Raw genomic sequence first — 25434 nt, forward strand, 5'->3', positions numbered from 1 at the left:
CACATTGGATATCATTTGAAAATAATACTTTTCTCTTTATTTATTTACCGTGTTATACAACGGAAGCACAATACAAAAATGGAGAAAATCAAATAATAAATATACATTGTACACTTTTTGGTAATACGCCCGCTCTATCGTCCTCACTAGCTCACCCACCCTACCTTCGTAGTAAGAAAAAGGGTGAGGCTTAAAAATGGTAAGTGGAAATCTCGTATCTCTACACTATCACTTGTATTTCCCAGTGGAGCCCCTTCCTCCCATTTCTTGGTTTGATTTTGCATGATCGTTTAACGCCTATTCTAAAGCTAGCTCTTTTCAACCTATCCCCAACGGAACTAGGTCTATCTATAACTGGAATACTTCTGCACCCTATTCACCCTCTAAATTCCACAGAAGCAGTACAGCTTTAACCGATAGTCATCGACACAGAAGCTCTGCTTGCCGTACAGATTCGTACGGCTGACCGTCCCCGTCAGGAAGCTATCGTTGTTCGAATCGATCCGTACCGTCGCCTCGAACTCACCGTCCCCCGGTTTCGTCACGAACCGCACGCTGATGTCGCTAAACTTGTGCTTGGCCGTGATGTTCTCCGGCGACATGCCCACGCTCGCATCGTCGATCGAGTTCAGATGCAGCACGCTGCACTGCGGATACTCCAGCAGCAGATGATTCACCCGCTCGACGGCGAACCGTGCCGCCTGTATCACCTGATGATCGTTCTTCGGCAGCGGTTTATGATCGTGACAGGTACACCAGTGCGGAGCAATACCCGCATCCTCACAGGTCCGCGTGGTAGGAACAGGCAGAAACAAACTAATCCCCCGTGGGATAGGTTTCGCTTCCAGCAGCTCTTCCGTTCGCTCACGAATCGACCCAGTCCGCAATCCGGACATATCGAGAAACTCTTTCAACGTTTCATACAGATCAAAGTGTGTCGTGAGCCGCAATCGGTTCCTTCGCAGGTTGTGATAAGCGGCGGGATACTCGCGACGAAACCACGCCGGCAGTACGAAGATCAGAAACGGTTGCCGTTCCTCCATCATGCCCTGGTAGGTGTTGCGGAACGAGCCCCAGCGTATGCCGTGATCGCTCATTAGAATTAGCACCGAGCGGTTCAGATAGTGCCGATGCTCTTCCTGCATAAACTCCAGCACCTGCCGATAGTCATCGTCGATCAGGGCTGGATTGTTGAAGAAATCGTGCGTCATGCCGACGCCCCACAGCAACGAAAACACCGGTTCCGACGCACCGAACGTTTTGACGATCTTTCGCGCATAGTCCAGCAGCACGCGGGTCGGATTCCGCCCGCCCAAGCACAGTTTCGCGTTCAGCTTCTTGTTGTAGCCGACGCTCGATTCCATCTGGCGGAAAAAGTTGCGCAGATAGTAGTCGGTCGGCTGGCGGCGAAAGCCCTTCTTGCCGTAGTTGAACGTGCCCATCGCCGAGCTGTCCTCGGCGTAGACCGTCCGGTAGCCGGCCTCGCCGAACTTGTTCCACACGAACTGACACAGGTCAAAGGTACTGCTGGCATTTGGAAGACATGCTGCACCGAGCTCCTCGATGTCCAGCCCGGTTAGGGCCGGCACCATGTTGGGAAATGTATTGTCACCCACTTTGTTGTAACCGAACATCTCAATGCCTGGAGGGTGGAAAAGAAGGTATTAGTTTAGTAGCTAGAGTAGATAGAGAAGAAAGCAACACATACCATTTAAGGTGTTTAGTAGATAGTCGGTCGTTTGATTCATCTGGCGGTGTAGATTCAGTCGCGAAACCGCATCAATCCCCAGTATCATCACATTCAGCCGCTGTTCACCTTCAGCCAACCCTTCCCTTCTGGCCGTTTTCAATCGCTCCTCAACCGCCCTCTTCCCCGGCGGCACAAACGCAAAGTAGTCCCAGTAGAACGGGTCCTTCAGCTCCACGTGATGACAATTCACCATCGCGAACTCTTGCTCCCGTGCATCGTACCGCTCCGGATAGTCGAAGCAACTCTCGTTGCCCACCTGATGCTCCTCCTGGTCGGTCAAGCGTTCGAACGACCGCACACAACACTGTATCATGCTCGCATTCGTCACGTTGTAATGGCGCTCAATGTCCTCCATCGACAGCTGAAACCAGATCCACCGTTCGTCCGCCTCCAGCAGGGCCGGCACACACTCGATCGGTTCCGGCCGCTCGACAAACTTCTGTATCTGCGCGTTCGTTACCGGAAAGCTTGGCATCTTGCAGCCGACCGTGTTGACAAAGTACGAGCTGTTGTAGTTGAAGTGCTGCTCGTCGTCACGCGTTTCGAGCGCTTCGTTCCAGAGCGGAGCCTCCAGTGCGTCGTAGTCCCACCAGAAGGGGCGCTCGATCGCGTACAGCAGACAGGCGAAAACGGTCCCCATCATGAGCAGCACCTTGAAGCGGGTTTTCTTTTTGCGTATCGGGCCCATCCTGCGATCGGTGGGCAGGAGGGGTTTGTAGTGATGCACGCTGTGGGCTGATCGGTAGCGGTGTGCAAAGCTGAAATGAGACGAAGTGGTTGAGATGGGAAAGGCTTGGCAGTATAATGGCGGTATATAATCGAGAAGATGACAGAATACAAACATATAATAATACCTCGTACCATCTCTTCATACAGTTCAAAGCCGCACATGATAGTATAGCTAGGATAAAATTATATGAACGCAATGAGCTTTTTTTTATTTCCGCCAACTGGAATCTGTCAATTAGATTATACTTCCAATTAGATTCCATGCTCTATTAGGGTGTCTGTACAATAACGGTGCTATAGGAATCAGTACCCGTCACATAAGATCCAATATAGAAACAGCTTTATCATCAGCGCACCAAAATGATCACCAACCGCAAAGAGGCGAATAAGGCCAATCGGCTCAAAGTCTCTATAAAAAAGAGCCTTTTACTACTTCCCAACAGGGGGCGGTCCCGTGGTACAGTTGGCAACTCGAACGACTCAACAACATGCCCGTCATGGGTTCATGGGTTCAAGCCTAGAATGGATTGCAGATAAACGAGACTAAGACCAATCTGATAATGGCACCAGCAGCGGTTCTACTAACAAGAACGCACTTTTGAAGTCAAATCCAAGTAAAAAACCTTGTGCAAGAAATATGAGTCGAAGAGAACTCCTTCTAGTAGGAGTTCTAACCATTAGATGACTCGGTGGTCTATAAGATAGATGCACTGACATCAGCAATACCGGACCGGTTCTATTCTCAACGACTTGAACATGCGGGGTTACGTGGTACCAAGAAGTCTATGAAGATTTGTATACGACAGACAAGTATGACCTTGTAGTAAGCCGTTTCGCCACAATGTATGGGGACAATCTTCTGCAACCCATCTCATCTGGTCATACATGTCCTGCCCTTACATTTACCACAGTTTGAAAGTAAGTTTGTAAGTATTTTCCTCTTATCTTTTCCAAAAATGAAATTGATTGTTATTTTCGGTCACCGAACCCTTGACGATGGCCGGACGACAAAGCAGAGCTTAATCATGGCAACTATAGTGGGAAGAATCACGTAAAAACACTACCCCGCTTTCTCTGTCTGCTCCACCGGCTCCTCGCGGCAAACTATTGTTCAACTATGTCCCAGCCCCGTGTGCTCAGCCAATAAATCAGTAAACTTTCCTCCCCGTTTGGACCGTTTCCAAGTCATGTTCCAATTTTCATGTTTTTCGTGTCTGTCGGGGGGCTTTTGGCCTGGTTCTTACTGCCTGATGTGCTAAGAAAACCCCTTTCCTTTGCCCTGCTGCTTCGTACATACCGATATGGAACCGTATTCGGGTAAGGTAAGCTAAAGTGTGCCAAAAAAACGGATCCCTTCCAATCTGTCTGTTTCAACACACACACACAGCTTCCCGAAGGCCTGGGCAGGGTGACCGAATCCTAACAACCCTGCAACAAAGCCATAAACCTAGATTTATTGCCCAATCGCAGTGGGGACACACAGATCCGTCGGAGTGTCCCTTTACCCAGAGATCTAGACATAGCACCATTCGTTTATACGTTAATTAATAAAAGGCAATTATGTGAATTCAATTTCACATTTCCCACTGCAATCCCGGGCTCATCCCCCGGTGCTCGTAGTGTGTCTTCAGGTGTGAAATCTTCCGTTCCAGCGCCTGCTGCATCACTCCCTCTTCAAGGTAATTGGAAGCATGCTTCCAACACCACGTGCTTCGCCACATCCATCACCACGTTTCGTCTGAGTAGGCGTGAACATGGCATGTTGTTGGTATGGTGTTGGCACAGCTGCCTCAAAGCTCATCGGTTTTGCTCGATTGAATAAACGACCACGGGGTTTCTTGATGGCTCACGGGCCAATCAAGCTCTGGCTCCGATTGGCTTCCATTTGGCACATTGTAATTGGAACGAGATAGGGTGTTTGTTGACGATTTGTTCCGGCTTTGGCACCGATATGCCTTGACAATTGCAATTTAAACTACCCTTTCCCAAGGTACCACCATGGGCATTACATAAAGCGATTAATAACGACTGCTGCTTGTGCTGCTTGTAACGGTAAACGAAGGCACAAAGCGAAGCGTCCTCAATTAATCAGCGTACAGAGGAAGCTTTATCGCAGCACATCAAAGGCAGGGATGGAAAATGATGAGATGAAAAAGGATTAGCAGATTGCGACGTACGGCGCTACCTTGGGGCTTAGTGCGTTCAATGGGCGCTGCTACTTCATTAGGCAGTCATTAATTGAATGGGCGAAAATTGATTGATATTGATTTTGGATTGGTGCCTGGGAATATTTTGATTTTGATTGAATTGAAAGAGACAAGGTGAAGGAAACAGGCGATTTTTTTTATGTGTTCATTGAATATTACTAAAATTTCTATCACACTCAGAAAACAGAATGCAGAATCTCAAAATGATTTTTTTTTTCCTTAATATATTTAAAATAAACGCGCAATAAAACAAAACTCATCCCCCAAACCGAGAAGAAAGTTTCATCAATCCGTTTTCCTCCACCTTTACGATTCATTACCGGGAAGCGCAGATGTTTGCACTTTGGCTCTACTCTACTCGCTGGCAGAGCTTATCTGCTTACCTTGTTTTCTCAGCCATCCCGACGCGAACGGAGGTTGTTGACGCCTGGCCGACGAGGGTACGTACGCGTGTGTGCGACGGCTCGTAGTTTTGCTCCTGAACGAACTTCTGGGCGCCTCCACCCGAAGGGCACACGATCAGAGCTCTTCCGGTGGAGCAACTCTGGAGCTGGAGTGTTTTTCTCTATTTTCTTTTGAGTAACTTTCTTTTCTTTTTTGTTTGCTTCTAAACTAACGACATCCGACACTATTTGCCTTGGGCGCTCACGAAGGATGCAGCACGGCTTATTGGCATTCCCAGATTCTCCGTAGCCCCGTAGGGCTCAAACACAGCGTCGTTAGGGAAACTCCTTTTTTATCCGGTTCTGGTTCCTGCCCCCGAAGCAAATCCTTTCGGATTGAATTTTAATTCAATTCTAGCGCACACTTTCGCACAACCATTTGCCGGAAAAGGGGTCACGAGGCACATCTCACTGACGATGGCGACGACGACAGTAGCAGAAGTAATAGTAGTAGCATCCAGTAGTAGGTGGGATTGTATTTCCAGCTACGAATTGCGTGTTCCGATGGGTGCGGATCACTAGCCTGTTTTCTCGTTTTTCACCTCACACCGATGTTACAGGAGCAGCAGGACGACTTGTTCTTTTCATGCGATAGCATTGTGTCACTTCCTCCCGGGTACCAGTGTTCCAATTAGTGCTCTCGTGTCGCAAACATTGTGTATCTTTTATTGATGTTTGTTATGGCTCATATTTTCCACCAATTGCTTCACGCGTTTTCTCCACAGGCGGAGTGTCATTATCCTTGAGCCTGGTGAGAGTGTGTCCCAGTGGCCAGTGCAATGAAGCAGGAATGGATACGCTTCATTAGCGCCTTCTGCACATTGTACGGCCACGCCATGACGTCCCTTCGGCACCCCGCGGGGCGGGTGTTGGTCCACGCGCAAGGACTTTACACAAAACGCACATTGAATAGATGAAGCAATCTTTTACACACAATAAAATCCCTTTTCTTTTTGTCTATTTGTAATGGATAAACACACACAAATACATACACCAACACAGAGAAAAGGGACGCACTCACACGTTTCCAAAGGCTACTAGGAGCTGTACCATCCGTACCCGGCAGCGCTGATGGTACTTTAGTGACTGAAGCTGAGCTTGCCCCGATATGAGTGATTTGCAGAGAGATTCAGGAGATTTTTATCATATCCCAGCACCGACACTACCGCTCCCTTCCTGCTTATATATCCCTTCCCATAAACGTGATCACCATGCGCCTCCACCGTACGGAGTCGCCCTTCAAAATCTCCGTCGTGTAACGAAAGCAACAAAAAAAAATAAGAAAAAGCGAGAGTGAACACACAAATGCTGGAATTTATGTGCCGATGGTGCTCTCTCGAGCTTCACACCCCCTCCGAGACGGCAAACCGGAACCCTGGTGGAGTTTGCGCTGCGAGAGCTTAGGAGACTTCGCCAAGCAGAAGATCGAAGCATCCACAGCATCCGTGACTGGTGCCATGGGAGAATCCATGCGAGAACGGAGAACGCGTATCGTCATGGTAACATTCCAATGGAAGAGATGGTGTATTCTCTCACATTCTCTCTCTCTCTCTTTTGTTGGAGAGGAAGTCGTGGCTCACGACCAACACGACACCAACGACACGGTATTCGTGAACCGGAACTATTGGACATTTCATGGAGGAAAGGGGATGGTATGACACACTTGGAGGAGGAGATGACACCCCCGCCCCTTGAAGAAGAGGATGGTTTAGAGCTGGAGAAAGAAACGGGGTGTTTTGTTTTGAAAACAAACACATACATGTACACGCGCGGTGCACGAGCGGCTTCAAAAGCGCCCTTTTATGTGCAATCCAGCGAAAACGGTCCAACCGTCCGTCCACCCCAATATCCTGGACGACCTTGGGACTGTGTGTAGGACGATTAGGAATGGAAAGAAGCACTAGAGCATAAGGCGATGTTGCAATAGTCACATTATTTCCGGCCAATTCATTTCTCGGGCGTATTGTGCGGAAAATGTATGCAGCAAGCGTTCCGTAATTCCGGCAGTATGGCAAAGCCACCATGCTACCAGGGCCAGAGCCGGTGCCCGTAATTGGTTTCCTGTTCAAGGGGAACCGTTTTCTGCGTTGGAAATCGTTTGAAAGCCGGATTGGAGCATAGGAAGAAGGTTCCAAAATTTCATATCAAAAAGACTTTCTGTTAAACATAAAACTTTTGTAATGGTTTTGAATTTGAGGAATAGATTAAGAATATTAATTAAAGGGTATTAATAGTAAAACAGTTAAATAAAAAAAAAAATTTTTTAATGAAATAAACATATTATCAAAAGCAAATTCCTATCTATTTTATCACTATTTTCTTCATTTCTCATGCATCAGGACTCTACATTGAAAGATATTAGACTGTTCGTTTGGAGGTTTTTTCAAATACATAATTTTTTTGGTCGATATTGTTTTATTGACACAACTCATATGTACAAATTCGTCTTACAAGAACACAGAATGGAGAGCAAAACAGTTCGTTCGTTCATTGTTGCATTGGGTGGAAGAAGAAGAAAAAGGGAATAAATGGAAACCAGTGAGAAAACAAAATAAATATACCATCTAGTAGAGAGGTGGGACACAAAAACGGTCCAGCGATCTCCGAAAGAGTCACAGAGAGGAGGGGGAGGAAAGGACGGGGAGAATGAAAAAAGGGGAGAGGTTGAAAATTCTAATTGTTCACTTCACTGAACATCGGAGAGTAGCATAATGCACAGTCGCGGGGCTTACGACTGCTTCAAAAGCAAACGTAATGCAGAGATACGCCCTTGTGATCATCACGCCCCCCCCCGTGAGGGCGTTTTGTTCTAATTGTAGCAAACACTAAATTTGTTATCAGCCTATTTGCGTGTATTGGGTTTTTTGGGAGGGTGGGTTTACAGAATAAAACCCCCCTTCACCACAACCGTTTCCTAATTGTGAACACATCAATTGTTCCGATCGGGGTTTGACGTGTTTCCTTTCTTATGAGTATCTTAGCCCGTTGTATACCCGGTTGTTGGAGGGTTGGTTCAGGAGGTTCTTGATGTCTGCAAAAAAAGGGGAAAAAATTGTTAATAAACCTTCAAACTCCCAAATTACTCAACCGAGACCCCGTTGAATGTGAAGCTTACCTTCTTTCTCCGTATCGGTTAGCTGCGACTTGGGGAACTCCACGTCGAACGTAATGTACAGCGTGCCGTGCAGGTTGTTGTTCTCGTAGTTCGGCATACCCTCCCCGTTCTTGCGTATTCTAGCGCCCGGCCACGTCACCTTCTCCCTCGTCACCGTCACCTTGTGTCCGTCCAGGTGCACAATGTCGAGCGTAAAGCCCACGAGCGCATCCTGCAGGCTGATCGTAATGTTCGTGTACAGATCATCGCCCCTCCGCTCGAACCGGGTGTGCGGGACGGTCTTAATCTTCAGTATCAAATCGCCCGGCTCCCCATCCATGTGGGGTTCACCTTCGCCCGAGAATCGCGTCTCCTGCCCATTCTCCATGCCCGGCTCGATCTCGATCTCGATCGTGCGCTCCTCGTTCACGAGCTTCACGTTCGGGCACTCGTCGCACACCGTCTGCTGCATCATCTGGAACCGGCCCGGGCCCAGATTGCGCGTCACCATCTCCTGCCGGCAGTTGCACTTGCGCGTGCCGGACGCCGGCTTCATCACCGGCTTGTTGCGCGTTATCTCCACAAAGTTCCCGCTGTACAGCTCCTCGAGCGTGACGTGCAGGTCCATCACGATGTTGGCGCCGCGTGGCGTTTCCCGCTGCTCCTGCCCGCCGAACCCGAACCCAAAGTCGCCGAAAAACTGCGCGAACGGATCCTCCTTCTTCACGCACTCCTCGCCGCACCGATCGTACAGCTTGCGCTTGTCGTCGTCGGACAGGACCTCGTACGCGGCACCGAGATCTTGGAACTTTTGCGACGCATCCGGATCGTCTTTGTTTTTGTCGGGATGGAGCTCCTTCGCTAGCTTTCTGCAATGACACGGAAAAACGGAACACGTCAGCAAAACCCGGAGATAACGGGAAATGGACACTCGCAGCAGGAAGTCGGCACACTCACCTGTACGCTTTTTTCACATCGTTCTTGCTGGCCGTTTTCCGCAGGCCCAGTATTTTGTAAAAGTCCCGTCCGGCAAGTGCATCGTCAGCAACGAGCAGCAGAACGGCGGCGCCGACGAGCAGTGTGAAGCAAAAATCGAACGTCCTCATATTTGCGCTCTGTTTCTCTCTCTTTCTCCCCCTGTCTGCCTTTAGTTGAAGCGCCTCGATACAGGACACGCGCCGCAGCTGATTTTGCACAAATAAATGCACTTTTGCTTCACAAATTCATTTAGAAACAGTGATTACAGCTTTGCCCACTTCTATCACAGTGAATCAGTGCGGCGTGGTGTACCTATTTTTTCCCTTTTTGTTTAGCATTTAGCTGGTGCTTTCTGATTGGTCGAGCGGCTGTCAAACGTCGGACGTCGCGAAACGTCAACGTTCAGGGTGGGCAGACGGTGTTCGAAAAGTACGATTTTTGACACGAAACAGGTTTTCGAAGAAGCACAATGAAAAACGTGATCGGAATGTTTTGCATTTTGAATATTAATTCCAGCAAATTTGTCCGTTTCATTAATTGTAATAGTTCGGTTTACATTTAAAAAATTGTTTCCCGTTATTTCTGTCGCTTCGTCCATAAATAAAAACATTTTTTAAGTTCAGTTCGTAAAGTCAACTTGTGCAACGACCAAAACGCCAACCAAGACTTCCTTTCGCCAAAAAACGATAAACTTTATCGCAGCAATCCATGGGACATTGGGACAATTTCGTTTCGTAAGTTATCGGCGGCGTTGCAAACGGGCCCCGATCGCCCCATCTTGGTCCCCTGTGCCGTAACGTCAAAAAGTGCCGCTTTCTGGTGGCGTTTGCAGGAAATGAGGTCCTTTCTGCGCAAGGACACTCTCCTGTCACTGGCGGTGGTGATGGTAAGTTTGCGCTGTAACACACAACCGTACCATTCCATTGGAAGAGGCCCATTTGCACCGTGTCGTACGTGCTTCTAATCGACTTGCTGCGCTCTGGCAGTACTAACCACTGCTGCTGTTGCTGCAAACTGTGTTAACTGAGTCTGTGTGTGTGTGAAGGGGGGAGGGAAAAGATACTGCAGAGAGCAAGAAGCCGTATCGGAGGACCGAGTTTTTTTCCCCCGTAGTGTAATTATAGTCGCGTCCGCAACACAGGTAGGGGACCTCGACCCCGAAGGCAAACCCCGCAATGCCTTTGACGGATTGTGATTAGTGAATTTCGGTGTAAAGTGTTCCATCTTCCTGCTAGAAAAGCGAGAAGTGGTGCTGCTGTTCCGCAATGAGTGCTCCCAAGTGAATCAATCAAAGTGCAAAAACGTGTGCGTGTGTGTGCAAGTGAAAAATAAAGAAAAGTGTCCAGCGCAAAGTGAGGTGGTGAAATAGTAAAGTGTCGGCCCGCGACTGATTATGTAGTCGGCTGTCTGCACTCGGCTAAGGATTAATAGTAAATCATTTCCTCCCCCCTTTCCGACGTCCCCTCAACACGAACAGGGAACCCCGTTGCCCTTTCTCACTCCCTCTCTTTCCCCGGCAGAGCGGTCTTCGCACATTTTCGTCCCAATCATTTATGAAAGAGGATTATGAATGTGGACTAAATCGATTAATATCGAGGTAAGAGAAGAAACAAGAATACGAGGGATGGAACGAGACGGTGTGAGAAAAATATGCGCACACACACACACCTTTACACAAATACTACACCTACTAAGCTGCTAGTTAGACATGTTCCGATTCATTGAATTTCATATCAATAATCAACCCACCTCACCAACCCACCCACCACCTGCCCACATCATCATGCAAATGGCCATTTAACAACCCCTCGTCCTTGCACAACCGTGCGACAAAGCAGGACCACTCTATCTCTAGCGCACTCTCCCACTCTTGTTAACTTCATTTTCCACCCCGTCCGTGCTAAGCAAGGGTTGAACGTGAGAAAAAGAAAGAGAGCGAGAGACAACTTGAGAGCTTGTTGTAAAAGCAAAGGTAAAAGAAAAACGTGCCGTTTTCCCTTTTCATGCTTTGTGGCTTCGCTTAATCCGCAAAAAAGGGCTTTCTACCCACCCCGCCATTCAATTTATATAAATGGTGAATTTCGCGGTGGTGCTTCGACGGACCTTGCCAAAACTTTTAACAGGTAGCCGGTAACAGGCCCACAAGTTCTCCCCACCGTTCGCGGATGTAAGGATTACTGTGCATAATAAACTGTTGAATAGATTGCAATCGCAGTATGGACGTGATGTCGGAAGGGGTAGTAGAATAGTAGTAACACCACCACCACTACCACTGCCAGTAACTCCAGTAACCGACCGGACCCTCGGGCGCTGCCAAAAACTTTCTTAATTGTTGATCCAAGTAGCAGCGCAGCGCATCGAGAAGTTGGCAGCTTGTAAAATGAAGCAAAGAAGGCACCAGCTGTCCGAAACGAGCAAGGCCCCTTAGAGGCAGCGAAGTAAAAGTACATAAAAAGTGATAAAGTGATGTTGCGGGGCAAGATTTGGCGCCGCCAAGTTGGCTAAGAAGATGCCAGGACGTGCAGGACATAAACCCGGCGTGGCCTTTTTCGCGTAGGACACACCAGCAAAAAAAAACCCGGTCCTCATTATGGATGGCAGCCAAATTTGTTGTGACCGCATCTTCTCCCGTCTGCTTCTCTGTTTTTTAAAGCCCCCGGAAATACATCTCGCTGTAGATGATAATGCATGAAATGAAGCTTGACGAGGGGGGCCTTCTTCCGAAAAAGCCTTCAAAGTTTGGACAATATGGAAAATGAGGGAACAAAGTCGAAAAACTATCCACCCAGTGAGGGACAGACGACATTAGTGCTTCGTGGCGCGCTCGTACGCAAATCGGAGGGGTCGTCCTTTTCCTCCTCTCGATGGGGTAGCTTGTACACTACACCAGACGGACCCTCTCCCTGCGGAAGATTTATGAGTGGATTGAGGCTAATAAGCCGCTAAAACTGTGGCCTAAAACGGACCGACGACGGAGCTCACACGCATCCGGACGGAGCTATGTGTGGCAGGCATATTGGGACATTGGATCGATTCCGGAAAAGTCGTAAATTTTGTATATAGTTCCACCACCACCACCATCACCACCCAGCGCGGATCATGTCCGGACGACCGCGTATCGCTCCTCCCCATGGGAGACAACTTCACATCCCGCCCAGCTTACGCGGGGACTTCAGTTTTGATTTCAAATTAATTATTTTTAGCTTTCCGCTGCTCTGACCCCACATCCCTGCTTCTCCTCCAATCAGGAATCTGTCACAAGCACGCAAACTGGCCCAAGCCCTTGGTTTCGTGTTTGGGTTGGTTTGGAAATTAAAACGATCAAAATGTATCGAAAAATGGGGTTCGTCTTCTGGCTGGCACGAAACGAACTGGAGAGAAATTAACGCAACGTCAAGATGGTGATTGAAGTGGGTGGGGGTGAGTCCAGTATGGCACTATGATTATAGAAATAGAACTGCCAGAATACGTCACTCCTCCCACTGGGTGGTAAGAGGGAAAAAACGCAATCGACCAATATATAAATATACATAAGAGGTTCGTGGTTTTGGGAACCACACAACCAAATCGATTTCTTGTCATCGTCCTTAGGAAGAGATGTACAACAAAAGAGAGGGAGATGGAGAGGCCCAACGAGTGAGACATACCACCATAGACCATAATGCCACATAGTTTCTGAATAGTTTCTTGCCCCAGCTGTAGTGTTGGTTTCGTAGACACACACACATACGCGCGCGCGACTATTTCCAGTACTTCGCGAGATCGTACGCCGGACAGGAAATTCGCACTATTATTCGCGCTCCACGCTGGGGTTAGATGATTTTGGGATAGCTGGCTGTTCCGGTTCCGGTTTGCCGTTTTCCGGTTGCTGAGTTTGCTGATGTGTGTGTTTTATTTTACCCTTTTCGGTGTGTGTTTGAGGCTCTAAACGAAGGAGTGAAAGTGGATGATGTGTTTCGTGTGCGGTTCGATTTTTCTTTTAGGTCAAATGTCCGACATAAATAATAGATTGCTGATGTGTTTGCGGCGGGGGTGTACTGTATTGTACTACTTGGTCGAAGTTGAGGAACGCGTGTTAGTGGGTCTGCCACCTGCCACTTTGATACAATGTTGTACACAGTGGAAGGAAATCAATAGGCCCTGTAAAAGCAATGGAAGGTTTGAAGAAATTCTAAGGCTTTCTAATGAATGTTTCAGTTGGAATCGAATTGAGGGATGTTTATCAAATACCCTTTTCCACACAATTGCTGGCATAAGTTTTATCAGAATAGGTTGTAGCCTCATCTACCAGAACGGTCCCCTTCTCAGGGCGGTTCAATGGTACAGTCATCAACCCACACGACTTAACAACATGCCTGTCGTGGGTTCAAGTCTAGAATGGTCCCCCGTAGCCAAGGACTTGACTATCTGGCTGCGTAGTACTGAATAAAGCCGAAAGCCTATATAGACCGGCGTGTCCGCGTTGGACGTGTTACGCCAAGTAGGAGTCCGCCTCATCTGATCAATAAATGTGAAAGGAGCTTAGTTGGTAATGTAAAGTTTTTTTTTTTTATATTTTAAATCTTTTGATATTTAAGTTATCAGTTGGAAGGTATATCCTGATATGAGTCAACCAATAAGTGACGGATATCTAGGCTGTATTTGCGCTAGCTTATGTAGTTTTCGTCTGGTTTGTGCATTTGCCTATCAAGCTGGCTGTATTCTGTGTGAGCTTCGCCAACTGTTGCTCTATTCTTGGAAAGTTCAACGTGATGAAGCTCACTGCAACTCACTGTGATTGTAGAGCAATTTTGAATATCTTTATCAAAAACACTTCCCAAGGTGCCCCAAAAATTGATAAGCTATAAATGTTTTGGTTTTGGTTCAGGCCTTTTAACCACAAATTGGAATGAAAAAAGAATCCAATTCAATCTTGAATTAATACACCTCACCGCAGTTCGAGGACTACAATCGCTGTTGCCGCTGTTTATCATGGTCGACGGATTGATTGTTTTGAACAACCAATTGAATGATAATATTTCAATTTTCTACCAACAGTAAAACAGAAGAAAAAAAACATGCATGACCCGGTAAAAAATGCCCTTTTGATGCCCTCTTTTTGCCCACTCCCGTGCAAAAACTCCTAGCGCTACTATAATCAAAAGGAGCAAATTACGCGAAACTTCCTCCTTCCAGCGAACGTTCTTTTTTTCTCGTTTAATCTCTCTCGCGCGCGCCTAGAAAACCGTGCTTTCAGCACGTTTGAAAAAATCACACGATGCCCTTATCGCTGCAAGTCGCCCCCTCCCAACCACTGCCTGGTGCACAAGTGCAACGCACCGACCTGCTCGTATAGCGACCGTTGAAAAGGTGGTACACTTTTGCTTTGGGTAGAAGAAGTTTACAGCGTTGTAAGAAAGCAAAAAAAACCACTCCAGCCGTTTTTACTATGCGGCATTTACTGAGCAATTTGAATGTTTGCATAAATTATACATGCAATTCTGAAGCCACAACACACAGAGCGCGGGCTCGGTCGGTGACAGGATGAGAGTGTGAGGAGTGAACAATTTGACCCCTTCCCCATCTTCTCCCTTGGTATGCACCACTTCGTGGAAGTGCAAAAAGAAGGTGAAAATAATGTAAAAAGAGCTAGATAATGGATAAGGAAGCGCGAGCGAATGACTGACTGGGTGACTGAGTATATATGGACCGTTGTTGTGGGTTCATCAAGCAACTAGCTAGAGTTTATGTGTTTGCCACGCCAGAGCGAGAGGACACAAGGGTCGGGCCACATCGGGCAGTGGGCTGCCAGCCAGTCGACCTAGTTACTGATCGATTTGTTCACCCACACACGCACGCACCGATGGGGGAGCTCTGGGTCTTTAAAGGAGCAATCACTGGGGATTCTCTAAACAGTGTACACAATGCTCACCGCTAACGCTATACCCAAATTAACTCCAATGTAAATAGCACAATGGGGGAGCAATCAACAATTTATAAGTTCTTTACACAACCAAAAGCATATATTTGTCACAAAATAGAGTCAACAGCAGTGGTAAAACGGCACAAGAGCACAAATGACAAATCTAACACCTTTCCACCTGGATTCATACACACGTGCCAACTAGCCGGTTCAATGTGGGGAGTGAAATCGGAGGCAAATTATTGCTACAAACCCCTGCCGGAAGTTAATAGCGACGTGCTGGAGGTGTTGGGGGAGTGCCTGGCTACTGGCTAAAAAATCATTACCCCCGTGGGTTCAGTAGCTCCCCCCAGTACCTATCTCCCTCTCTCGAAGAGCAGTAAATCGAGCAGATGATTGAGTTTGCATATCGTTCATTAGCTCATTAGCATTGACGGGGCCGGACTCAAGTGATGGTGGTCGTCATTTTGACAGGAAGAATTACACCAAAAAGGGGAAATCGCTTCACTCATGCGACGGAGTCGATAGGGTCAAATAATGACGCGACGGCCAGTATGAAAGCACCGAAAGGTGTTAAAGGGAAATTACCTAGAACGCCTTATGCCAGAGGGAGCTTTATTTATTTTGCTACATGGAACACACCGCGGACACAGTTCTAATGATTGTTAAACGCAGTTTGCTTGGAACGAGTGAGGAACATTTTCCCTTACTAACGTTGTATCCCCTACTCTGTTGGAATCATAGCTCGAACACGTACTGGAACGCTCTTTGGAGTTCCCCTGGTCTGTATGAGTGTCAAAAAATAAATGAAGGTATTTTGGGCGGCGCAGTACTGATGACTCGGACAGAGGAACCACCCGGTCCGAGTTGCCCTTTCGAAATAAGAAACCATAAAACGGAAACGGTACGACATGAACCGGGACAGCAGAACGGGAAAGAACCTTAACACGGAAGCTTATGTCTTATGGCAATTTTCTTCGCCCTTTTTACCACCTTTCTCTTCGGGGCTCGGTTCGGGGTTACCAGCCGAGGTTATTATTTTTTATTCTCCACAATTCTGCTACCCTACACAACACTAATGCTGCTGATAACATCTTCGGTAAGGTTTTATTTAATGCCAAAACCACGTAAAAAGAATGACCACAAGAAGCGTGCCCAGGAAGAGGACGAGAGTCACGAGAGATAGCTTAAAATATGGCGAGTGTTAGTTTCATTAGCAGAGGATTTTTTGAGGATGGTGGTTAGCGGATGCCTCTTTCTTATCGTAAACCTTCTCCACCGGGGGAGACAGACGTCGGTGCGAAACATATTTACATAGAGAAAGCAGTTGCGATGTTGAGATATTATTGTGTGGCCGTGGTTAATAACTACCCTAGCGCGTCCTCATTTGTAAATGAACCTATCGTTCACGGCGAGCGTCAATCGTAGTATAATCATGGAGATTCGTTTTTGGGAAGTTTGAAGTAGACGCGTCTTAAGGGCGGCAACTAGAAATTAAATGTATTTTCACTTCCCTTCACTAGTCTGGCTGAGGTGACGCACCTATTACACTGTTCATGTAAGCAACACACAGTGAAATGGTAGCGCTTTTGCACGCACCTAAAGGTTGGTCCCAGTGGTGATGGGTCTCATCGCTGCCAGGCACGATTAATAACGTGTGCTGCTCTATACCATACACAGCGTTGACATTTTTGTGTGTGTGTGTACTTTGCACGTTTTTGTCGTGCTTAATGAGAAAGTAAATGGTTGTTGTTGGCCTGTGAAACAGCAGCAGCAGTAGCACACGAGCCAGCGGTAGAGAGGAAGGACTCCTAACTTGACTTCCGTTCTGATGAAATAAGCTGCAGCACGGAATCATCGAGCATGTATGGCTTGTGAACTGTTCTGCACCTTCTCGCTCTAGGACGGGCGGTGTTGTGGTCTGGGTCAGTGTAGTAGATTGCGTTTGCGATTCTTGGTCAGTACCAGTTACGCGTCGAAAGTGCAGCGGTTCGGATCGCCGTCTGCTTGGTCGGTCTGTGTGGTTGTTGTTGTCAGAATGCAATGTGTTGCCTGTTCACTAGGTCGTACGCCGTGCTGATACTGTCCAAGGTGCGTGCTGTCCAAGCTGCGTAAGACGAGTGCCGACGATTGGGTTTTAACCTCCGTGACACCCAATCGAAGAGGGAAGGAGCATCAACAAACAGCAGTAACCTTATCAGTGTTCAGAGCAAGGCATGCAAAAATGGCTGGAGTTGCAGTAGTAATGCAGCAGCAGCAACATCGGCCTTCATCGGGCAACAGTCAATCCAAAAGCGATGCTGGTTGTCGTCTTACGGGTCCCTTGCTGGTGGCGTGGAGGATGCTGTACCAGCTGTGCTTTTGGGGTAGCATGATGCTTACCACCTTCTATGTGGTTGCCGTTTCACCTCCCCGGAAACCGTTGCCCGTGCTCCCGACCGACTGTGATCGGTGCGGAAAGACGCTGTGCAGTCGCATCGGAGGAACGGCACATTGCAATGTGTTGGTGAAGTGAAAGTGGAAACAAAGATTACTGGGAGAAGTAGCAGCAATGCGGTGTTACGTTAATGATGTTTTTAGTGTTCTTTGTATCAGTTTTAATTTGAATAAAATGTAGTGTTGTTTTTCGGTTTATGTTGTTTTTGGGTTGTTTCTTTGTTTTCGATTTTTAACATCAAACGATTTTTCAGGGGTTCTCATAATTTTAGGATACTTTCTTGGCTATTTCTTCCGGGAAGTGAACTTAATGTGATGGGAAGTGGACTCTGTAGTACCTTTTTTGCACATTCTCTTTTGGAATCCAACAGAAGCTCCCATTAGAGCTTTTAAAGCCCAGCATTTCTAAATTCCAATAGGAATCGAATTAAAATGAATCAAAAGGCAAGGCGTACTGAGCGTCTCTAACTTTCATGATTACTTCTAATGGCCGTTTATCATATCATCAAACTCATTGATTTTAGAGTAAGAAATGTGATGACAGCTCTGCGCAAAATAATCTTAAACGCTGACTTCTTTAATCAACAACTTGATCAACACAGTCCCTTGATTCTTGAAGTTTACTATTAAGAATTCTTTCCTCTACATTTCTTCCCCACATTTACCACAGGTGATAGTTATTTGCTTACTGTCCATCATACCATGGCCCGGTCCGAGCGTGTTCAAGATATCATGCTCCCGCGAAAGCTCGCGCGTCGTGCGCAAGATCGTGCACTCGCGCTGGCTGCCCATCCTGGAGAAGTACCAGGTGAAGCTGCCGCTCGAGTGTCCGTTTCATCCGCTGCGCGACATCTTCGGGCCGCAGCAGAGCGCCAAAAAGCAGCACCGGCCGAGCCAGTGGACGTGCGGTTTCTGCGGCAAGAGCTTCTTCGAGGAGAAGCATCTCGATATGCACTTCGAGAATCGGCACCGGACCAACATCAACACGGCGGAAGATGCCGTCTGTCTGGCGGACTACTGCGACATGATGCGCTGTGAGGTGCTGATCGCGAAGGACGCGACGCTAGCGTTCGGCAGCGACCCGAATGCCGTCTCGACCGACATTGAGGTGTGGAGTGAGGCGACCGCGTACCGGACGGCGCTGTCTACGTCAGGGCCGCGGGATGTAGCGAAGGTTCCGGAAAGGTACGCGCAAAAAGGGGTTGAGGAGATAAGAGGGGAGTTGGTTGGAAGTGTTGTCATGTGTGTGTGTTTTGCCGTTGCAGTAGGAAGTCACTGCTGCCGAAAATGCTACAGACCATTCGGGACGACGTGTTTCGGAATCGACAACCACCCCAAGGTGTAACCTCAGTGCTTCAGACAAAGGGTGCCGATAACTGCGACAAGAACGATGCCACCAAATCGAAGAGCAGTCGGAAAGGATCGAAATCTGGTCAGGGAGATAAAGAAGGTGTGTGCTAGAAATGACTACTGTCACTTTGCGGCGAGAACAGCTTCAAACTCCCACTTCTTTTCCAGCTAAAGACAACCCAGTGGAAGATGATGACGACGAGGATGATGAAGAGGAGGACGATGAGGATGACGAGGACGAGGAGGAAGAGTCGGAGAACGATAGCAACGCCACGTCACAGTGTGAGCAAAATCTGGTCGACTCTTCGCTGCCACCGGTCGATCGAAAGCAGCAACGCCTCTCGGAGATGCAGCGCATGAAGGCCAACTGTAATGCGGAAGAGATCGGCCAGCTGAAGACGCGCTGCGAGGTGCTGGTGCGCGACTGTATCGTCGGGCTGCTGGTGCAGCTATCGCTCGAGGACTTCCGTAGCATGGAGGAGGAGATGAACCGTGCCATCTGCTGGTACTTGACGTGCGAGCGATACTGGGAGGACGGTCCGCTAGAGCAGCGCCCCTTCCCATGGGGGCTGGTGTTTGTGCTCGTGATGGTGCTTTCGATGGGCGTCTGCCTTTGCTACTACATCATCTGGATACTGTTCGAGTGAGTATCGCGCGGGCTGGTTGGGAGGATGCAGCATGATCCTCAATTTGCTCATAGTAGACGCCGCTTTAGTGCAAAACACGCGTAGTGTACGATCACTGATCATTCTCATACACATTTGCTTGTTATAATTAATTCAGTTTATGATGTTGGTTCCCACACATACACACACACATACGCGCCACCATCCAATCCTATTTTCGTCCACTTCCTGCGGCTGCAAACCATTTCTTTATCTTGCTGTATCCCACTACCACCTCACCTTTACACCAATGTTTTTTTTTCTTCTGTTGCTTCAATGATACTTTCTTTGGAATACTTTGCGAGTGCATGATGTGCCCACCATGATCGTCCAACTCTTCTTCTCTGTCGTCTTTTGTTCCTTTCTTACTCTCACTATCCACAACATCTGTCTGTTATTTTTCACCTATCTTAATCCTTCTCTTCTTGGTATATGTACGTATCGATCTTTCCTTCTTCCTCTTTTTGTCTATATATATATACCTGGGGCACAACAACCCGCCACATCTCCTTGGGATACACAAATATGAACCGAACTCTATCCACCATACCAAAAAAAAACCGATCCTTCCTTCCTCGTTCGAAATGAAATGGCGAGCGCAGCAGTGAAGATTTTAGTCCTTCCACGACCAACCAACAACTGCTCGGAGGCCATCATCCGACACCGGGCAGTGGTGGTGGCGGTGGCCATCTACTGCACCACGGACGGCACTACCTACAACCGGGAACGGGCGGCAGCGGTGGCGGTGGCGGTTCCGGCATCTACCGATTGCAGGACGGTGGCCATCATTCTGCCGCCAGCCTGAACAACCTCGTCGCGGGCACGAGCGGTAGTAACGACATTCAGCATACGCCCCAGATACATGCGTCCCCCGGGGGCCAGGGTGGTGGTGTTGGCTCAGCTTCCGCCATGCTCTACACGACGGCCGACGACGGTGGTGGTGGCTACGGCTATGCGGCAGGTTCCGCAGGCGGTTCCGCCGCTGCTCGAATGATCGCTGCGTCCGGCGGTGGCGGTGATGTGTCCGCAACGAGCACGGCCGCGGCAGCGCTGGCGGCGAGTGGTGCGGGAGGCGGATCATCAGCCGGCGCGGCAACCGGTGGCGGCGACTTCGGTGAGCTGGGACAGAGCGAACACTACATCTACGTGACGTATCCACCGGAACTGAAGCGACGGCTGCTGGAAAGGTACGGTAGAGACATCTATATGCAGCTGTTGCGCAAGGATGTGTACGATTACTACTAGCTGGTGTTGTTTTTACCTATACTCGTTGTTACTGTTTTTACTTCCTCTTTTAATCTCTCTTGCTATCTTTTGTCGATGTATGGTACACTCACTTCGTTTTACACACACACACACACAAAGACACTGTATTTTATGTTTCGTTATGTTTCACTTTTGTGATGTGCGTGCGAGTGTGTGTTTCTGCTCTTCGTGTGTGATGTGTGATTTTATGATCGGTTATAGCTTTATGCCCTTAGAGAAGGTTTTTGTTTTTTTTGCACATTTGCTCCATATTCGCGCGTCTGATGTTTTTTGTGTGTGGCTGGATTTGTTCTTCTTTTTGTGACATGCCTCTTTCCTATCGCGCGTCATAGGTTTGCCTCTTTTTCTGTTCGTTTTTGTTGAGGCATTAAGTTTTTACATACTTTTGACACCAATAGATGAGGGATTTGCAGGTTAAGAATGAGCAAATTATAAAACCCAAATAGCTTAGTAGAGAGAGAGAGAGAAAGAGAGAGAGAAAGAGAGAGAGATAGAGAGAGAGAGAGAAAAGTAGCAGCATTTTCGATGAAAAGATCATTCCTTTTTTCCAAGTAAAGTTCACTTTGAGAGGTGCAGCGAGGTAACCCCACAACTGTCTTCAGGCAAAGATTGACCAGTGTGTCGCCGTTATCTAGGATGTGATCCACACAACGAGATTAGTCAAGTCCGCCCCCCCCCCTCTTTACGAAAAGTATTCTGAAGTTATACTACATAGCAGAGGAGAAGACCAAGCGTAGCAGAGGAGAAGACCAATCTACCACTAGAGCAAGAGTGACCAATACTAAAACCAGTGGAAAGGGTTTCATTACGATGCCACAACAACCAGTATAGGACAGAAATGGCCAACAGAAGCAGCTTCTTGGATAGTTTGGGGACGAGTACCTATATGCCTAGAGCACAAGCACATAAGAGCACCCACATGGTCCCACACACATTGCTGTACATACAAAGAGTGAGACATTAGACATTAAGAAGGCATGATGTGTGGGGGGTTTGGTCATCATCCTACACGTAGGTACACCTACTCTACAAGAAAAACTTCCCTTATCTTTATTAATCTAAACAATAGCTACACTTCTAGTCAATTTTGCTTGCGCGTTAGGATTTCCGGGGAGCGAAGAGAGATAATAGGGTTAGATGTAGTGATGAACGCACCCACAAGCGAACAAGATCTTTTAGATATGAGATTTGCACACAGTTCAAAACAAACCACAGTATTTTAATAATGTAAGAGCCCTGCTGTTTAATAATGATATAGCGATTATCTAGCAAATAACAGACATACATTAACGTCATCGGTGGTCAGAGAAGAGTGTGAGGAATCTCACTGGTGTGAGGACGCACAGGATCTGACCATTCCTGACATCGTTACATATATAGACGAATATCACAAGTACAAACGACACACAAAAACACACTTTTCTGTTCTTTTTGATTAGAGGTCTCGCTCCCTTTCGTGAGACCTTCCGTACTCTATACTCAAGACTAGTGAGGCGTATATATCATATAAAAAAAGCGATCCAGTAAGTAAAATAAAAAGCTCTCTGTTAAACTACGAAACGAAAAGTGATTCTTTTTTATCTGTAGAACCATTCAGTCATATCATCGATATATAATAAGCATATTAGAGCCAGATTGTAAAATGGCAGTAAAAATTGCGGGCAAATATTAGCGCCACACTTCTCTCGATATTAGGATTAGCTAGATTTACAAAGAGTATCCTATTTTCCCAACTTCCAAAGATTCGAAGTAGTAAACACGCGCGCATGGCTTGAATATTAATACAGTGTTGTGACATTCACAGAGACACGGTTGCATTGTTGCGTTTCCCCGACATTTCCTTCATTAATGCCTTCTCACTCCATTTAGCTCCTTTAGCTGCTCTTTAGTTAGAGAGAGAGAGAGAGCTTCTGCACTGATGTAACTGAAGGTTGTGTAGTGTGTTGTTGTGCATTTGCTGCTGTTTGTTAGAGTCTATCTATGTATAGTTAGTGTACCAGCCAGCAGGCTGTATGTGTCTTTCTCCTTACTTACCCACAAAAACCCCATATATATATCCAAACGTTTGCTCCGTTCGATGTGTGTAACAATCAAATTGCTATGTGTGTTTTATAGATGTAACCTGCTCCACACATCACATTATGTTTTGCTAACCAAAACCAACAGCAAAGCCCTTAAAAAACTAGCATAACACTGTGTGTTTAATCCATGATCTTTTACTATCTCCCTTGTATATTCTATTATCTATCGATCCTCTCTTCTTAGTTCCCTCTAGCCCGCCAGCTAGGTTTTGCTCCTCTGCTCGTCCCACCACCATCACCACCAACTACTACTACTAGTACTACTACTACTACTACTACTACTTTCGACCATCGTGTATCGTCTCCTTCATCTGTTAACTCATCACATCTCAATAGTATTTCAATTGCTCGTCCTGCAAAACAATACCTCTTCACAGCAGAGTACGTGCCCCTTCCTCCCCGTGCGCGCAGCAGCAACACAAAAACCATTTACGCAAAACCCAGCTTTTTGCTGTGCGCCACCACACATCACTCCCTCATTTTTCTCATGTATTCTTCTCTTGTTTCTTCTTTTTTCTCCATTTTTTCTCTTCTTTTTTATCATCGTCTTACTTTTTTCTCTCTTTCTCCTTAGCTGCTACAATAGAACGACACGGCTATGAAATTTAGATGAAGTTTAATCTGAGATTACAAGTAATAGAGAAGATAATAGAGGTGAAAACTAGACAACAGGAAATACACACAGCAAGGTAGTAAGACGAGCTATCAAGGAAGGAGAAGAGCAGTAGTTGTTTCAGAGGAAGGAGGAAGAGAAGATTACAACACTAAACCAAAGCAAAAGAAAACATCGTGCAGAATAGAGAGAGAGAGAGAGGACGTAGAGAAACATGCTAGACAAATCTTACTTTAACTCAATGCCAACACAGCGTGTGGTTTAGTCGGAGGAGATAGGCAATTGATGTGCAACACACACAGAATCATAGAAACGAATGAATCCAATAACGAAAAGAGAAAACTAATTTATTAAAATAGCATAATGAAGGTAAAACTAACAAAATAAAACAGCATTAAACACGAAAACACGTGGAAGCAATGCTAACATTAGGTGAATTTAATGTGTAAGAGATGATAATGTAATTAAAAAAACTACAGAAAAGGATAATCTACTGCGCTAAAACGGACGTGTATAGTTCACGCGTTCTGTGGAGAGCACGTAACAGAGAGAAAGGGAGAGAGAGAGTCCAGAAGAGCATTGATTGGAGCAATCGTTCTCATTCAGTTATAACAAGGCGTTGTTGTTTAATTTAGCACTCAATAGAGCATTTTTAATAGTACTATTGAAGAAGATCGTTACTTTGCTTCTATCCCTAAGTAATTTGTTCGTAATGGTTTATGGTAGGTGTAGTAGTAAAAAGTCCTTCTTTATTAGCAGATGATTGATTTTGTTTGGATATATGCAAGTAAGAATGCGCGCCATGGATGTGTACAACAGCAAGAAAGCAATGGGAAGGAAGAGCGCAAAAACAAGACTGACACACTACTAAATCGTGTATCCTGGAGCTCAATTTTCTGGTTCCTGGATTTTGGATGAAACACGAGAAAAGCAGCTGCAAAATTGCAATGAAAACCGGTAGGAACTGATGTACAAATCCGCGCATGCTTACTTGTCCACCTAGAGGAGGAACACGCACACATGGGGAAGCGCTACTTTTGTTCCTACACTACTAGAGAGTATTTCTTAGTTTGCTTCCTCAATTCTTGTGTTATTTTACTAGAGCAATGCGTCGTAGCGCGTGCATTTTGCTTCGACAACGAAACAACTACAACATTCCTCATCAAAGCTAAAATTGCTGAAAATATACGTTGGAAATCATCACACACTCCTCACAAAACTACGCAATGCTGTAGCGTGCTAGTAGATATTACCAACTCCCTCTCCTCCACCATCTCGAGTAGTTTGTAGCTTTTTCGACTGATACAACAACAACCCGAATTGAATTGATCTCCGCATGAGGAGAGAGCTTTAACATTTTTTCCTCAACGAAACTCGATTACTAGATCTGTCCAAAAATGTACACACAGCGGCAGTTCTGTGCATTGCACGCACCTACACGCAGCACACTACACCACTACACCACGCGACACACGCATTGCGCTGCTTTCGAAATAAAACGTGCAGAAAAGAGCGTTGAGCTTCGTCCGTTTTCTACCCTTTCTTACACTGAAAACCATCCCCCCCCCCCCCCTGACCTGGACCATTCTTCAGCTAGTGTTCGCCTACATTTAAAAAAAAGCAAGCCCTAGCAAAATAGCTACAACACAACAACGTCAACAACACATACAGCTCTTTTTCTATTGTCTTTTATACCTACTTCATAGTACAAAAATAAATCGAATCGAAAGGAAGTCTCGCTCTTGGGCGCATCTAAACGAACGGTGAAGGGCGGATCGTGTGTTCTACTTAAACATGATGACAAATGCATGATCATCGTTCTGGGGTTTATAGTAGATTAATATAGTGTAGTAGAATTTGTAGTTACAAGAATTTCGGAATTGGTTAAATCAAGGAGAAGAAACGAATGAAGAAAAAACA

General features: G+C 46.7%; 3 protein-coding genes across 10 annotated transcripts; 1 reads left to right on the forward strand and 2 right to left on the reverse strand.

Moving 5' to 3' along the window:
• Window positions 1-11: 11 nt before the first annotated feature.
• On the reverse strand, window positions 12-6339 carry LOC120903448. Its single transcript, XM_040312883.1, has 3 exons — window positions 5070-6339; window positions 1709-2508; window positions 12-1642 (listed from the first exon to the last, which is right to left on the reverse strand). Exons 1-3 carry the CDS (start codon window positions 5084-5086, stop codon window positions 384-386), a joined length of 2076 nt encoding a protein of 691 aa, XP_040168817.1. The 5' UTR covers window positions 5087-6339; the 3' UTR covers window positions 12-383.
• Window positions 6340-7499: 1160 nt separating this feature from the next.
• Window positions 7500-9548, reverse strand: LOC120903373 (dnaJ homolog shv). Its single transcript, XM_040312785.1, has 3 exons — window positions 9181-9548; window positions 8245-9092; window positions 7500-8160 (listed from the first exon to the last, which is right to left on the reverse strand). The coding sequence occupies exons 1-3, from the start codon at window positions 9327-9329 to the stop codon at window positions 8096-8098; spliced, it is 1062 nt and encodes a 353-aa protein (XP_040168719.1). The 5' UTR covers window positions 9330-9548; the 3' UTR covers window positions 7500-8095.
• A 373-nt stretch (window positions 9549-9921) lies between these two features.
• On the forward strand, window positions 9922-25275 carry LOC120900242 (keratin, type I cytoskeletal 9). Of its 8 annotated transcripts, none has more exons than XM_040306994.1 (6): window positions 9922-10087; window positions 18210-18724; window positions 18808-18989; window positions 19058-19532; window positions 20160-20741; window positions 23476-25275. In XM_040306994.1, exons 1-6 carry the CDS (start codon window positions 10037-10039, stop codon window positions 23501-23503), a joined length of 1833 nt encoding a protein of 610 aa, XP_040162928.1. In that variant the 5' UTR covers window positions 9922-10036; the 3' UTR covers window positions 23504-25275. The 8 variants fall into 8 exon arrangements, with proteins under 8 accessions (XP_040162928.1, XP_040162927.1, XP_040162926.1 ...); XM_040306993.1 differs by having other exon boundaries at window positions 9923-10087; window positions 18805-18989; window positions 20157-20741; window positions 23086-25275; XM_040306992.1 differs by having other exon boundaries at window positions 9923-10087; window positions 18805-18989; window positions 20157-20741.
• Window positions 25276-25434: the final 159 nt, after the last annotated feature.

The sequence above is a fragment of the Anopheles arabiensis genome, chromosome 3, assembly GCF_016920715.1.
Source record: "Anopheles arabiensis isolate DONGOLA chromosome 3, AaraD3, whole genome shotgun sequence".
Lineage (NCBI taxonomy): Eukaryota > Metazoa > Arthropoda > Insecta > Diptera > Culicidae > Anopheles > Anopheles arabiensis.